Source organism: Cyrtonyx montezumae, unplaced genomic scaffold, assembly GCF_038088225.1.
Source record: "Cyrtonyx montezumae isolate F1298 unplaced genomic scaffold, pur_monq_1.0 scaffold_7, whole genome shotgun sequence".
NCBI classification, from domain to species: domain Eukaryota; kingdom Metazoa; phylum Chordata; class Aves; order Galliformes; family Odontophoridae; genus Cyrtonyx; species Cyrtonyx montezumae.
Genome location: NW_027072078.1, coordinates 27,448,931 through 27,462,252, shown reverse-complemented (window position 1 = coordinate 27,462,252; position 13,322 = coordinate 27,448,931). Strand labels below are relative to the sequence as shown.

The 13,322-nt window shown below is 48.6% G+C and overlaps 3 protein-coding genes across 3 annotated transcripts in view; all 3 read left to right on the top strand.

Moving 5' to 3' along the window:
• Nucleotides 1–264: 264 nt before the first annotated feature.
• On the top strand, nucleotides 265–4,023 carry DTX3L (deltex E3 ubiquitin ligase 3L). Its single transcript, XM_065750406.1, has 5 exons — nucleotides 265–468; nucleotides 548–768; nucleotides 1,188–2,717; nucleotides 3,325–3,542; nucleotides 3,791–4,023. Exons 1-5 carry the CDS (start codon nucleotides 297–299, stop codon nucleotides 3,858–3,860), a joined length of 2,211 nt encoding a protein of 736 aa, XP_065606478.1. The 5' UTR covers nucleotides 265–296; the 3' UTR covers nucleotides 3,861–4,023.
• A 1,894-nt stretch (nucleotides 4,024–5,917) lies between these two features.
• LOC136057870 (protein mono-ADP-ribosyltransferase PARP14-like) lies at nucleotides 5,918–6,559 on the top strand. Its single transcript, XM_065750913.1, has 3 exons — nucleotides 5,918–6,107; nucleotides 6,212–6,328; nucleotides 6,423–6,559. Exons 1-3 carry the CDS (start codon nucleotides 5,918–5,920, stop codon nucleotides 6,557–6,559), a joined length of 444 nt encoding a protein of 147 aa, XP_065606985.1.
• A 334-nt stretch (nucleotides 6,560–6,893) lies between these two features.
• PARP14 (poly(ADP-ribose) polymerase family member 14) overlaps nucleotides 6,894–13,322 on the top strand; it is a 32,354-nt gene continuing 25,925 nt past the window's right edge. Inside the window, exons 1-5 of the mRNA XM_065751319.1 lie at nucleotides 6,894–7,100; nucleotides 8,455–8,691; nucleotides 9,499–11,738; nucleotides 12,298–12,534; nucleotides 12,812–13,033. Of these exons, the coding sequence (XP_065607391.1) occupies nucleotides 6,995–7,100; nucleotides 8,455–8,691; nucleotides 9,499–11,738; nucleotides 12,298–12,534; nucleotides 12,812–13,033 (3,042 nt within the window). The 5' untranslated portion in view covers nucleotides 6,894–6,994. The remainder of the gene's footprint in view (nucleotides 7,101–8,454; nucleotides 8,692–9,498; nucleotides 11,739–12,297; nucleotides 12,535–12,811; nucleotides 13,034–13,322) is intronic.

The following is a 13,322-nucleotide window of genomic DNA, read 5'->3' as shown; positions in this document are numbered from 1 at the left end:
CCGCGGCGTCCGCGTCCTCACCGCCAGAATCCCGGACCGCGCCCCACCCGCAGCCGGAGCTCCCCACGCCGCGGCCCCGCGAGCGGAAGCCGCCTTCGGTGGCCGTCGTGCGGCCCGGCCGCGTCCCATGGGCGCACGGCGGCGGCTCCGGGCTCCGGCAGCGCACCCCGGGCCGCCGTCCTACCTGGGAGCTGCCCATTACCGCAGCGCCGCTCCCCGGAGCGGGACGGGGCCCGGGGCGGGGAACCGCGGGAAGCGAAAGCGAAAGCGAATGCGGGCAGCGGCGGGGAGGCGGCATGGCGCTACCGCTGCTGGTGCGGCTCTGCCCCGCGCCCGACGGCGGCGAGAAGGCGATGCTGAAGCTGCAGAGCTACTTCCAGTCGCCCAAGCGCTCGGGGGGAGGCGAGTGCGAGGTGCGGGCGGGCCCCGAGCCCGGCACGTTCCGGGTGTACTTCTCGCAGGAGCGAGGTAGGGCCGGGGCCGGGGGGCACCGCCTTGCGGGAGGGTCCCCGCAGCCCTTCTCACGGCGCTTTGTCCCATCCCGCAGATAAGAAGAGAGTGGAGTCCCGCGCGGATCACGTCTTGGAGCTGGGGGGCAAGGGGGTGAAGGTCGTCATCCTGCAGCCCGCGGAGGGGGCTCGCAGCGACGGCCCGGGCACGGAGCAGGCCGACCCCGGCCAAGCGCGGGGCCGCTCCCCGCCGGGACCCGCGGAGCCGCGGACGGCTCAGGGACACCGGGACGCGGCCGCAGAAGCGCTGACCGGGAAGGTACGTCGGGGAGGGCCGAGCGGAGCTGCTGCCCGTCGCGTTTCAGTGTGTCGTATACCACGCGTGGGTTGTGGTGGCTCTGTCGATACGACGGGAGAGGGCAGCACATCACGAGTGCTGTGCCGCCGTCCGTCCGCACATCGGCACGGAGCGCGCTCCCCAGCGTGGCTTCGGCACCGTGTGTCCAAAAACAGGCAGGTTTCCCACACCGAAGGCTGCTCCCACGTGGTGAGACCTCTAACACTGAGTGGCTGCGGGCATGCACATCACTTTGTATTCTTGGCATCGAAGAGACACTGTGCCAGCTCGCCCATACTGATCTGGCCCTATGCAGAGTTGCACCTTACTCAAAATACTCAGCACCAAGCTGAGAACTTTAGGAAAATATATATATTGATATCTTCTTGTCTTCCTTTTAGATTTTTCTCACAGTATCTGCAGTATTGAATCCCACTATGTTCACCAAAGAGCAGAGGGAGAGAATTGCTACGATTTGTCCAAACTTAAAAAGAGAAGGAAACCCCGATGTTGATGGCTCTGAGAAACTGACAGGAGATTATACAGATATCGAAAAAGCTTACTGTTACTTTAAAGATGTCCTCGCAGGCAATGACCAGCACTATGATTTCCCTCATTCTGAAAGTAGGAAAGGTTTGGAAGATGAGAATGGTCTGAACACAGAAGACACGAATGCACTTATAGTTCCATCAGCTCTCTACGAATATTTCTGTCATACCTGCAGAGAACAAATTAATGAAATGTGTAATTGTTTTGGAGTGCGTATAAGAAGTAAAGATTGTTACAACGGAAACACGTCAGTGTCCTTCACTTCTGATACGAGTCCCACATCGATACCAAGAGCTAATGATTTTTTTACCAGAGTTTTTCAGATGGTTGTCAAAGATGTGGCACAGGAGGAAATTCCCATAGCAAACAGTTACCAGTTAAATGAGACAATAATGAAATTAAATGCTAAGTTTAGTAATCTTCTCATCAAACAAAAAGATGATCAATTGCTCCTCCGTGGTCCAAGAAATGAGATTTTAGCTGCCAAAAAATTTCTAGCAGAGGAAAAGGAGAACGACCGAGATGAAAAGAATACTGAGGTATCTGAACTGAGCACCTACAGGAATGGAGTTGAAGTTAATGCTTCCGTGTTTAAGCTGTTGGAACCTGTGTTAAGAAAAGAAATCGCAGACATTGAAGAAAGCTTTGATGTTGTAATAGAAAAGACAGACAGTTCAGGTAGCCAGAAGGTGCTCTTGATATTTAAGCCTAAAAACAAAACTTCTGGTATGCTTTCACATTCTATTGAAAGTTTCGTCAATGCATTCCAGAATGCCTTTGCAATGCTAGGAGAAAAACACATCAGCTGGAAGCTTTCAGAACATCAGAAGAAGAAATTAAATGTGCTTCTGGATGAAAAGCATCTGGAAAGCCTACATGTGACACTTAAGAAGAAGGAAGACAAGTTAATATTGTGTGGTTTACCAAACCATCTTCGTGCTGCTGAGAAGCACATTATGTGCCTCCTTAATGCTGAAGACTCTGCAGAAACTGAAAAAAGGACAGCACTGTCCTCTGATCTCAGCAACCAAGAAGCCTCAGGAGCATCTGAGAAGAAATACAGCGGCAGGCAAAAGAGCAGTTATTCTTCCATGGAACAGGCTAAGGCAGAAGACACCGATGACACGTGCCCTATTTGCATGGAGAAAATTGATAATAAAGAGGTCCTGACAAAGTGCAAACACGCGTTCTGCAAAAGGTGCATCGAAGTGGCTTTGACTTACAAGGAAGCTTGTCCTGTTTGTAATACTGTCTATGGGATCGTGCAAGGAGATCAACCAGAGGGAAGAATGCATTCTAAAACGATATATTCATCTCTCCCTGGCTATCCCGGTTGTGATACTATTGAGATTGAATACGTTATGCAAAGTGGTATTCAAACTGTAAGTATACTTGAAGGTCCATGAAATATCCTTTCCCTCCAGCAAAACCAATGCTGAGTGTGAAGTTCAGTACTTTGTTGTTTCATGCATGTGCTGAAGAGACATCGCTGCCTTCTGTACAAATCTGCACATATTTAGCTCAGTAATGTTGAGTGAAGTAGCGTTGTAGGGATGGATGGAGCTGTCAGCTGGTAGCCCTCCGTTCTGAGTGCAGCAGGAATGAGCTGCCTGTCTGAGAAGTGTCTGTCTGGGGTAAGTGAGCAGGCTGGCTTGTACGATTTCCAGGTGAGAAATCGTGTTTGGTGTCACGAGCAGGGCTGAAAATGGGATGACTGGAAAAGTCAGGGCTGAGGTGACAGGTATTTGGATGGGCAGAAAAAGTTAGAAGTAATAGTGGATGCGTGAGTGATGACAGGAAAAAGGGAATGGAGCATCTGAAAGAAATTGTGTGATGAGAATAAGACATTCCAAAGCAGTTGTGCTGTGTCCTTCTGAAGGGATCAAGGGTGGACGTAGGAAGCACTGTAAAAACTGGGATTGAGGTTTCCACACCTTCAAAGACTTTGTGATATACAATGCCCTTTTGTTTTGTTTTCCTACCCAACAGGAGAACCATCCGAACCCAGGGAAACCTTACTATGGAATTACCCGAACGGCATACTTGCCTGACAGTGAGGAAGGGCGAGAAGTTCTGCAGCTCCTCAGAAGGGCCTTTAACCAAAAACTGATTTTCACAGTGGGGCGTTCACGTACTACTGGTGCCGAAGATGTTATCACATGGAACGACATCCACCACAAAACCTCCATGTATGGTGGACCTCAGAAGTAAGTGGTCTCGTTCAGTACTTAGGCTGCTTGTCAGTGGCAGCAGGAAGGCTTCCCTGTGTAGTTTTTAGCTTTACCCTTTCCGTGGCACTTATCTCACCTGTGACATGGGGTCTGACTTCTGTACCGTGAGGAGCACGTGCGTGAAACGTGTGAATAACTTTGAAGACATTTTGATGAGCAGGTTCTGCAGAACTGCCAGGTGCCCCGTGGTACATGTAGCCCAAGTCATTCTTTTCTCCTTCTAGGTTTGGTTACCCTGATCCTGATTATCTGAAGAGGGTTCGATCGGAACTGAAAGCAAGAGGAATTGAGTAAAGAAATGTGCCAGTCTGAAGCGTGATGGCTCAACGTGCAGCAGTTCTTTTACTATTCTGGCACTACAAAGAGAAGTTGGTTTACTCAACTCCTATACTTAAGTCACTTGTGTTCCACTGTCAGCTAAGAAAAATAATCTCTTCTGATCAAACTGCGTTTGTTCCTTTTGCACGTGACTTGCTCCTGTGAACAATGCTTCCCTGTGTACTTCCTGCCTTCCAAAATTTGGGACCAGTGAGGCCACTGCACTCATCAGACAGTGGGTTGTGTGTCTTACTCTCACTGTACCAGCGAATCTGCCCTGCACTGTTTCCTGCTGGCCTTCAATCCGACTGCTGAACTGACAAAGCCATTACGAGCTTTTCTTCTGCCAAATACTTTAGCTTCACTATATGACATCAGCCATCCTGGCTGGCATCATGTAACCCTACGTGCTGGAGGATTCTTATGCATGGATGCAGTATCAGCTGTATATGACCATCATCTTTTGCTTCATTTTCTTCCCAGGGTAGAAATGGCATTTAGCGGTGTGGCTTCTCACAGTGCAATTAACACCAATATTGGTGTCCAAGTAGGCTGCCAGCTGCCTTCGTGCTGGTGGAAGGCAGACAGGTTTTACCTGGTGTAGCCATATTTTTTGATTCATGTAACTATTTCTGTAGGCCCTTGCATATAATAAATAAAATTGCTACCTGCTCACTGTTGCATTCTTCAGTAGAAGATATCCCTCCTCTTCTACTGCAGATCCACATAGGCATGTTGTTCTGTCATTTTTTCATTTAGAAGCTTCCTAGCAAACAAAGTGATTTGGATCCCCATCCTGTGTGTGGCAGCTTTGCAGGCTGAGGGCCAACAGAGAGGGAAGAGTGCTCTCAGGGAAAGCTGCCAAGCATTTACAGAGCCACAGAGTCGTGAAGGTTGGGAAGGACCTCTAACAGCATCCAGTCTGCATGCACAGTACAACAGTGGGTGTTTGTGCTGTGGCTGCTGCTTCTGCCGTGTTAATATCAGGTGGGTTGTGTCCAGCCTCGTGGAATTGGGCAGGGAACAGAAATGGGTGGGGAGCAGTTGGGTGTGAAACAGATCCTCATCTCTCCTTTGGGATGCACGTAAAGCCCTGGAAGAAGTTTGGAGGAGATCTGGTTACGTGTAGAAAATTACTGTAATGGTTGGTGATGGTGGATGGGCTTGATGGGTCAGTCAACTACAACACAGTGTTGCAGCTGATGCTGTTCTGTAGAAGAGAAGGAAAATGGGACGAGGTGCCTTAATTCTTTGAATGAAGAAATGACATGAAGAGTCACAAGGACTGAGGGGGCAGCCTGGGAGAAGGAGCAGCTGAGGGCTCCGCAGAGGTGCTGTTCTGCGCTGGGAAAAGGAGCATCAGATGGCTGCTGGCCAAGGGCTGGAAGTGCTGGCGTGTTCTAACGGGAGCCACAGTCTAATGGGAAGGAGACAGGAAGAATCAGAGTTTGGAAATGCCCTTGAGACCCTTTGCCTTACTGCGAGTAAGGGCAAAGATGTCACTAGGAAGGGTTCTGTCTTCTCACCACAGGTTTGGACAACACAGAGCTGTGAACGTGGCCGGGCTGGGGATGTAGATCCCTTACAGAAGGGCTAAGAGGGCACCCAGCCCACAGTGGTACCACCCACATGTGCTTTATATTGATCGCTTACTGGAAATCTGTGCTGTAATTGTAAACGTGATGTGTGACAGCGACTGTGGCTGTACTAACCACACAAGGTCGTAGGCACATGACCCTAACGGCTAGAGAAGCTAACACAACCGGCTCTAGTGGGGCGTGCACTGAATTACCCAGGGCAGATGAGCAGCAGTACCCGTTAGCAGGGTTTCCTGCGATGCCACGGAGCAAAACGTGGGGGAAAACCCGCCGATGCGCGACGCTGCGGTCGCCTGCCAAAACTAAGCCCCGAAGAGGCGAACTTGGCTCGAGGGCGGGGATGTAACGGAGCGGGCGGGGCAAAGCGGGGCGGTATCGCCCTTCCCGGCGGAGAAACGAAAGCGAAAGCGGTGCGAGCGGAGGGGCCGCGCAGCCATGGCGGGGCCGCCGCCGCCGCGCTCCTTCCCGCTGCTGGTGCGCGGGGATTGGGGTCCCGCGGCTCCGCCGGCCGCGCTGCGCAAGAAGCTGCTGCTCTACTTCCAGAGCCCCAAGCGATCGGGCGGCGGAGAGTGCGAGCTGCGGGGGGGGGCCGGGCAGCTGCTCGTCTGCTTCGCCCAACCCGACGGTGAGCGGGGACGGGGCAGGGGTGGGGTGCGTGCGGCGGCCCCCCCGTCCAACGGCCCCCCCTCCTGACCCCCTCCCACTGATGGGTGCGTGCGGTGTCCGCAGTGATGCGGCGGGTGCTGGACCGGCCGGCGCACGAGCTCGAGTGGGGGCCCCGGGGAAAGTTGTCGCTGCTCGTCACCGTCCCGCCGGAGGAGCCGTCCGCGGGGGCCGAGTTGCCAGGTAAGCCGCGGGGCCCCGTGACCCGCCGCCTGTCTCCCGCTGCCCCTCTCCTTCCTGCCGAGGCTCTACGAGCTCAGAAATCGTTTATCTGTAGCTAACGAAGCCGTGCCGTCTGCGCCCGCCGCGCTCCCGGAGCCCCGTGCCGCACCTACGGGGCCGTCCCCGCAGCATCCCGCGCTGCCGCTGCACGCACCGCCCCACCGATCTCCCCCAGAGGTGCACGGTGAGTAAGGATGCTCCTGGGACGTCCCAGCTGCCGGCAGCACCCCGTCCCGTGGGCAGTGTAAGGACTCCGTCCCGTCTTGGCTTGTTTGCCACGTAGCTCACAGAGTTGCTTTCGTCCCGACGCAAACCTTTGGTGTAATTTTGGCTTATTTCTGTTTCTTCTTCCACTCGAGGGAAGTATCACTTGTCGAGCTTGAGATATTGATCTGCTCAGGGTGGGATGAAGGGAAAAATGGCATTTTTTGTGCTTGCTTCCACATGGAACTAGGTGCCTCACCATGGGAGCATCACTCAGCTGTGAAAACCGAGCTGCCTGTGAAGCCTGGCGAGGAGGAGGCTGCCCGGGAGCAATACCAAGCAGAAAGCTCTGAAGCATCCCTTCCTTCCCCCTTAATTGTGCTTGAGAATGTACAGGAAACCATAAGCGCTTTTATATTAACCATGCTGGTAGAGAACATCAGTGACTTGTCAGAGGAAGATGGGGACTTCAGTGTGGAAATGATACCTGAAATGCATCTTGCTGTCGTTACTTTTACTGGAAATGCTGGTAAGGAGAAATGTGGGTTGTGAATTTTTCTTGCCTAGCTGCTGCTGCGTTCGTGGGAAGAAGTCAAAGTGGGAAGTGAACCATGTGTCCTCTCGTAGGCTTAAGGGCAAATCTGATCTTGCATGAAACGAGGACTGGGTCTACAACAATTGATGAGGGAAGATGAGAATGTGTAGAATGTGGGTGGGGCTGAAAGTTAGCCACGTGTGAGCTGTTAGAGGATGCAGTGGGTCATAGGTCAGTGATTACATATTTTGGCAAGCAGAACCTTTATAAGCTTGCACAGATTCAAGGGAAAACTGAACTGCTTAGAACAGAGCCTTCCAAGGTTGTTAAAGACTGCATCAGGCCTGGGGAACCTACTGCACTAAAAACGAGTTGGAGGTTTGGAGAGAATAAGGGAGGCAGCAGCATCTGAAGTCTGTTCCCCAGATCCCTGCTGTGGAATTAATGCCATGTGCTCACCTGATGCTGCAGCACCACGTGGAGGATGCAGAGCTTTGTTTTCAGAAGAAACTGATTAAATTGACAGCAGGAAACTGATTTCATCTGTGACTGATGCTGTACTTGAGCCCTTTTAAGGATACAGTGATTGTGATTGAGGAGAGGTGATGGGGGTTGGGAGAGAACCGTTTCCTCTGTGGAGGACAAAACTGAATGCCTTTTCTGAAAGGAAGGTAGAATGTGATGAAAACAAGTGACGTGCAAGTGTAAATCAGTTTTGTGGGAATGGCTGCAGTGCTACTAACACATGAAAATGAAGCTGCTCAGAGATCTTGAAGTTGTCAGAGGATCAGTGAGTGGCGTAACTAACCAAATAAGTTTTTCATCTTTGAGAAGCCCATACGTAGAGCTTTCTGCTGTAGAAGATGGAAACCTCTCTTCCTGGTCCAGTCCCAGATTTTTGGTGTAGCCTAGAGGAAACACTTTAAACGTTTAGATATGTGTTTGACCAAGAAGTGGCTAGCCTGCTTTATGATAACAGGGTGGGAAATAGCAAAAACAGAGACTGTGTTTATCTTAAAACTGAAAAAAAACCCACGTTTAAACTCAGCTTCCTTCTGTCTACGTATAAAAGAATCTGAACTTTATTTTCTTTTGGGGTTGAAGAGACCAAGTGCTACTGAGCAGAGACAGAGAAATCCTGGCTGTGGTAGCTGTACCTCAGTAATTGTGATGGGCCATTTGGCGAACAAAAGATAACAGAAATTGGAGGTGTGGGAAGATGCAGGTGTGTGGGCACCACCATGTTGTTGGAGGGCTTGTCATGTAGTGGCAGCCTGCTCATATAGCAGAGAACGAGATGCTGGTTCAGTCTTGGGTTTGTTTTTTATTCTTCCGCTTCTCTTTGTAGCTGCTGCAGACATTGTGAAGAAGCTGAATCGCAGTGAAAGAGCAAAGCAGCAAAACCTAACTGCGCGTCTCCTCGAGTTAACAAACTGTGTTAGAGCTGAAAATATACCACCTAACACACCCAATGACTATATATCCATCTACTTTGAAAGCAAGAAGAATGGAGGTGCGCAAGTGGCAGATGTTCTTCAACTGCCTGAAGAAGGTGCAGCTATCATTACGTTCAAGGACCATCAAGGTAATGCAGGGATGCGAAGCCCTTATGTCTTTGAGGTCCTCTCGATTAAAGATCCAAGTGTGGTTTTTCTGAAGAAGTGGCTGCTTTGCTCTGATGGAACAGCACAGAGGAGCTGTGACTTGATAAAACTGACTGGTAGCCCAGACTGTGTTAGGTGATCTGAGTAGGGTATAACAGATCGTAGGATCATAGAATGGCCTGGGTTGAAAAAGACCTCAAAGATCATCGAGTTTCAACCTTCCTGCTGTGGGCAGGGTCGCCAAGCACTACAGCAGGCTGCCCAGAGCCACATGTAGCCTTGCTTTGAATGCCTCCGGGGATGGGGCATCCACGGCCTCTCTGGGCAACCTGTTCCCGTGTGTCACCACCCTCTGAGTGAAGAACTTCCTCCTGACATCCAACCTAAATCTCCCCTGTCTTAGTTTAAATCCATTCCCCTTTGTCCTATCACTATCAAGTCATGTAAGCAGTCATTCCCCCTCCAGTTTATATGCTCCCTTCAAGTACTGGAAGGCCACAGTGAGGTTTCCCTGGAGCATCTCTAGAGATGGGGGCAGAGGCAGTGCTGTGGCGCACATATTTCTTCCTGGAGTTAGGCAGCATTACTTTGCTGCCTCTTCCTAGTTTAGCTTTAAGCATTTAACACTAGTAACTCTTCAATAATTTGGAATTGCTGCTGTTTGAGATGGGGGGGGAAGATTCATGTAAAACTACTCTTGTGCATAAACATTATTGTAAGTAAATGTTTTTAAAGATCCTTGAGTTTACATGTTGGCAGTAATCTGTTTTTTTGTTTGTTTGTTTTAGATGTAAAGAATGTCTTGTCAAAGCAGCACTCACTCAACAAAACACCGATATCTGTCTATCCTTACTATGTCTCACTGGGAACAGCTCTATATGGAAAGGAAGGGCCACAAGTAAGGAAACCAGATCCAGTTACAATTCCACTGGATCCCTATGTCTGGCAGTTCTTACAGAGAAAAAATAGCCTCATGGATGCGATGTGTTCTGAGATGGCAGACTGTAGTTGTGAGATAACGTGGCCTGAAGTTGACTGTGCAGAGCCAAAAGTTATTTTGCATCCTTCAGCTGCTTTGTCTGAGAGGAAGAGATCAGTGTCTCAATTGATCAGGACATGGAATACGGTGGTTTCCACAGCGTTTTCATTTAGCATATCGAAGTACCAAGTAGTGAAGCTTAAAGTAAGTGCAGAGGTGTGGCAAGCCATTGGAACAAGCTTTAACCATGATGATCTTTTGCTAATCCCATTTACTTCCAAGAATTTACTTGTTGTAGTAGGCAACAAAGACGCGCTGAAGAACGTCGTCCCAGAACTGAATTTGCTGATAGAAAATGCCACCAGAGAAATTGAAAGAGAAAAGCAAACAACTGAAGAAATTGTGTTTCTAAGTTCGGGGGATTATGCAATTATGCAGAGTATCGGTTTTGAAGAAAGAATTTTTATGGAATTCCCAACTCTGCAGCTAACTTACGATCATTTTCAGAAGATAATTAACCTGTATGGACTGCGTGAGGAAGTTTATAAAGTCAAAGGGGAGATATTGACTAATCTGCAAAAAATGGTGAAGAAACCTGTTGTTTTCCACCCTTTTATTTTTGAGTTTTTACAACGGATTGATAACGAAACCTTGTCACAGAGCCTATTTTTGTCAAAACACATTAGTGCCTTTTATGAGCTTGGCCCAGATGTTGTCTTCCTGAAGGGCAGTGATGAAGAAACTCTCATCAGAGCAGAAGAAGAATTAAAGAAGGAGCTGGACTACAAAAGCATTACTTTAGAGGATGAGTCAGTCCTCCAGAAGGAGGGATGGACAGCACTCACTGAGGAGAACTGCTCTAATGAAGCTGTAACAGTCACTCAGAAAGAGGGAGAGATCATTGTTGCTGGTTGTTCTCAAGCAGTAGCAAAAGCCTTTGAGGAACTTTTTAACTTCGTAGATGAGAACACACAAATACAAAAGGTCATCAGAGGACAGCCCACAGCAGTCCTAATGTACATTGAGAAAGAGATGACCTCTGTCCTGGATGACTTAAAGAATAAAAGTGTGAAAATCGACTTCAATAAAGTGATATCTTTGAGCGGACCAAGGAGAGAGGTGCTGAAGGGAACCACCCTCATTGAGCAAATGCTATCCACTCTGCATTACAAGCGTGTGGTCATCAATGAGCCAGGAGTCAAGTCATACTTCAAAGAAAGAGAGCCCTTCTTTGCTGGCATTGTGAAACATGAGTTTAACTGTCTAATCAGACTTGAAGAGCAGCCAGAAGAATATCCAGAACAACAAGAATGCAGTAATGTGGGCAAGTACTATATGCAGATGTTGATGCACGGAGTTGTAATAATGGTTTTTAAAGCTGACTTGTGCACTCATCGCGTTGATGTTGTGGTGAATGCATCAAACGAAGACCTAAAACACGAAGGTGGCCTTGCTTGGGCGCTGCTCCAGGCAGCTGGGCCAGAGCTGCAGTTGGAGTGCAACGAGTTGGTGAGGAAGAATGGGCGTCTGCAGCCTGGGTGTGCGGTGATCACGGGAGCGGGGAAACTGCCCTGCAAGCAGGTCATCCATGCCGTTGGGCCCCGGTGGAGGGAGCAAGAGGCAGGAAAGTGTGTGAGCTTGTTAAAAAAGACCATTGAAACAAGTTTAAAGCTGGCTGAAACATATAATCATTGTTCCATAGCTTTCCCTTGCGTAAGCGGAGGGATTTTTGCCTTCCCGCTGCAGGAGTGTGCAAATGCAATTGCATCAGCCATCAGGAATACCCTGGAAGAATTCAATGGGAAAAGCAGCTTGAAGGAGATTCATCTTGTGGATATCGCAGAGGATAACGTTCAAGCTTTCATCAGGGCACTGAAAGAAGTGTCTTCAGATGATGTACCTCTTGACAGCCCAGTGCATCAGGTCAGCAGAGTTCATCAGCCTAGCAAGAAGTCAACAGATTCTCAAAGTAGCATGAACTTTGCATTGGTAACAACTGAGGAAGGTCTTGACATCATGCTGAAAAAAGGAAGCATCGAAGATGCCACAGTAAGTGTTTTAAGTGAGCAGCTGCTTGTCTGGGCTGAAGTGAAGCATGTTCTTAAAATATGAAAAAGGGAAAAAAAAAAAACAGAAACAAAACTTAAAAAGCAAATACAACGAACAAGATCCCTGAGTCCATCATTTGGACTTTGGGCGCTCAATGCCAGTTAATGAGTACCCTGCCACATGAGAGCAGCTTGGCTCTTCTTGGATCTGCCACATCCCACAGCAGCACAGCTGATCAGTGCCTGTGTTACTGAGCCCTTGGCCCAAAGCTTCCTGGCTCACCCTGTGCCTGTAGGATATTGACCTGGGGAGTGAGGAGTGCAGATCTTTAACTTTTTTTTTTTCTGTCAGGTTAACTCAGCTTCTATACTGCTTCAAGCAGGCTCATGGCATTAGAACTAAGCACAACTTCTCTGTTTTGTTCCAAAGCCTTCTTAGCTCCAATTGCTGCCCTAGAACTTTACTTGCAAATCAGCAGATAGGGCTCTATTTGGTTAATTGATGCAAAACTTGAAAGTCGTTGCTCAAAGCTGGAGTTCTTGCTTGTGTGTTTTTTCAGACAGATGGCGTTGTCATCAGTGTTAGCGGAGATCTACAGCTTGAAAAAGGACAACTTGCCAAAGCTTTGCTAAGCAAGGCAGGGCCAAAGCTTCAGGCAGAGTTAAATGAAGAAGGCCTGGGGAAATTGCATGGTGAAGGATCTGTGTTTACAACGAAAGGTTACAATCTGAGTTGCAGTCGTGTGTTTCATGCTGTTGCACCTGGATGGTCCCAGGGAAGTGATTCTGCAGTGAAGGTACAAGGTTTTTTTATTTGCCTAAACTCTTAATTGAAATGGCCTTAGTGGAAGATTTATTGCAACTTCCCCTTTGTATTGGGGGAGACTATCAAAGGAGATGAGTGAATTTGGGCTACTTTTATTTTAGCTGTGTTGCTCATACCTCGTTGGCTAATCCGTTCTCTCTGATGCGTGTAGTTGTACGTTAATGCTAAGAGATAGTGCTTTCCCTTTTAGATGAATTACACGTTCTGGAAAAACTAACTTTAATTGAAAAAATAATTGTGCTTTACAGGTGTTGGGCAAGGTCATCACAAAATGCCTGCAGACTGCTGAGGAACTGTCTTTAAAGTCTATAACTTTCCCAGCAATTGGAACAGGGGTCTTAGGGTTCCCAAGTTCTGTTGTTGCTAAATTGCTGTTTGACAAAGTATATGAATTCAGCAGTAAAAAGAAAACAAATTCTCTTCAGGAAGTTCACTTTCTGTTGCATCCAAAAGACGTAAATAATATCCAGGTGAGTTACCATGCTTTTCTCTCTCAACTGCGTGCTATTTTTCTCCAGTAGAAAACAAACCAGTGTTCTGCATCCCACTTTTTTTCAGTGTCACATTAGAACAGGTTTCTGTGCTTCTACTCGAGTTACTCATTGCAGATGTGAATCTGTCAAAAGGGGATCATCACACTGCAAAGCATGATCCACAAAAATGTTTTGGGAGCTCATGAATTCTGCTACTTGGGGCAGTAGTTTGTATTTCTTGGAAGGCTGAACTTGAAGGCTGGTGTGCCAAAGCCTGAGCTGTTGT

Excerpts from the sequence above, each read along its gene's own strand:
- DTX3L (XM_065750406.1), top strand. The coding sequence starts at position 297 with ATGGCGCTACCGCTGCTGGTGCGGCTCTGCCCCGCGCCCGACGGCGGC. Across the intron at positions 2,718-3,324 it reads TGCAAAGTGGTATTCAAACT|GAGAACCATCCGAACCCAGG; the intron begins GTAAGTATACTT and ends CCTACCCAACAG. Across the intron at positions 3,543-3,790 it reads ATGTATGGTGGACCTCAGAA|GTTTGGTTACCCTGATCCTG; the intron begins GTAAGTGGTCTC and ends TTCTCCTTCTAG.
- LOC136057870 (XM_065750913.1), top strand. The coding sequence starts at position 5,918 with ATGGCGGGGCCGCCGCCGCCGCGCTCCTTCCCGCTGCTGGTGCGCGGG. Across the intron at positions 6,108-6,211 it reads CTGCTTCGCCCAACCCGACG|TGATGCGGCGGGTGCTGGAC; the intron begins GTGAGCGGGGAC and ends CGGTGTCCGCAG. Across the intron at positions 6,329-6,422 it reads CGCGGGGGCCGAGTTGCCAG|CTAACGAAGCCGTGCCGTCT; the intron begins GTAAGCCGCGGG and ends GTTTATCTGTAG.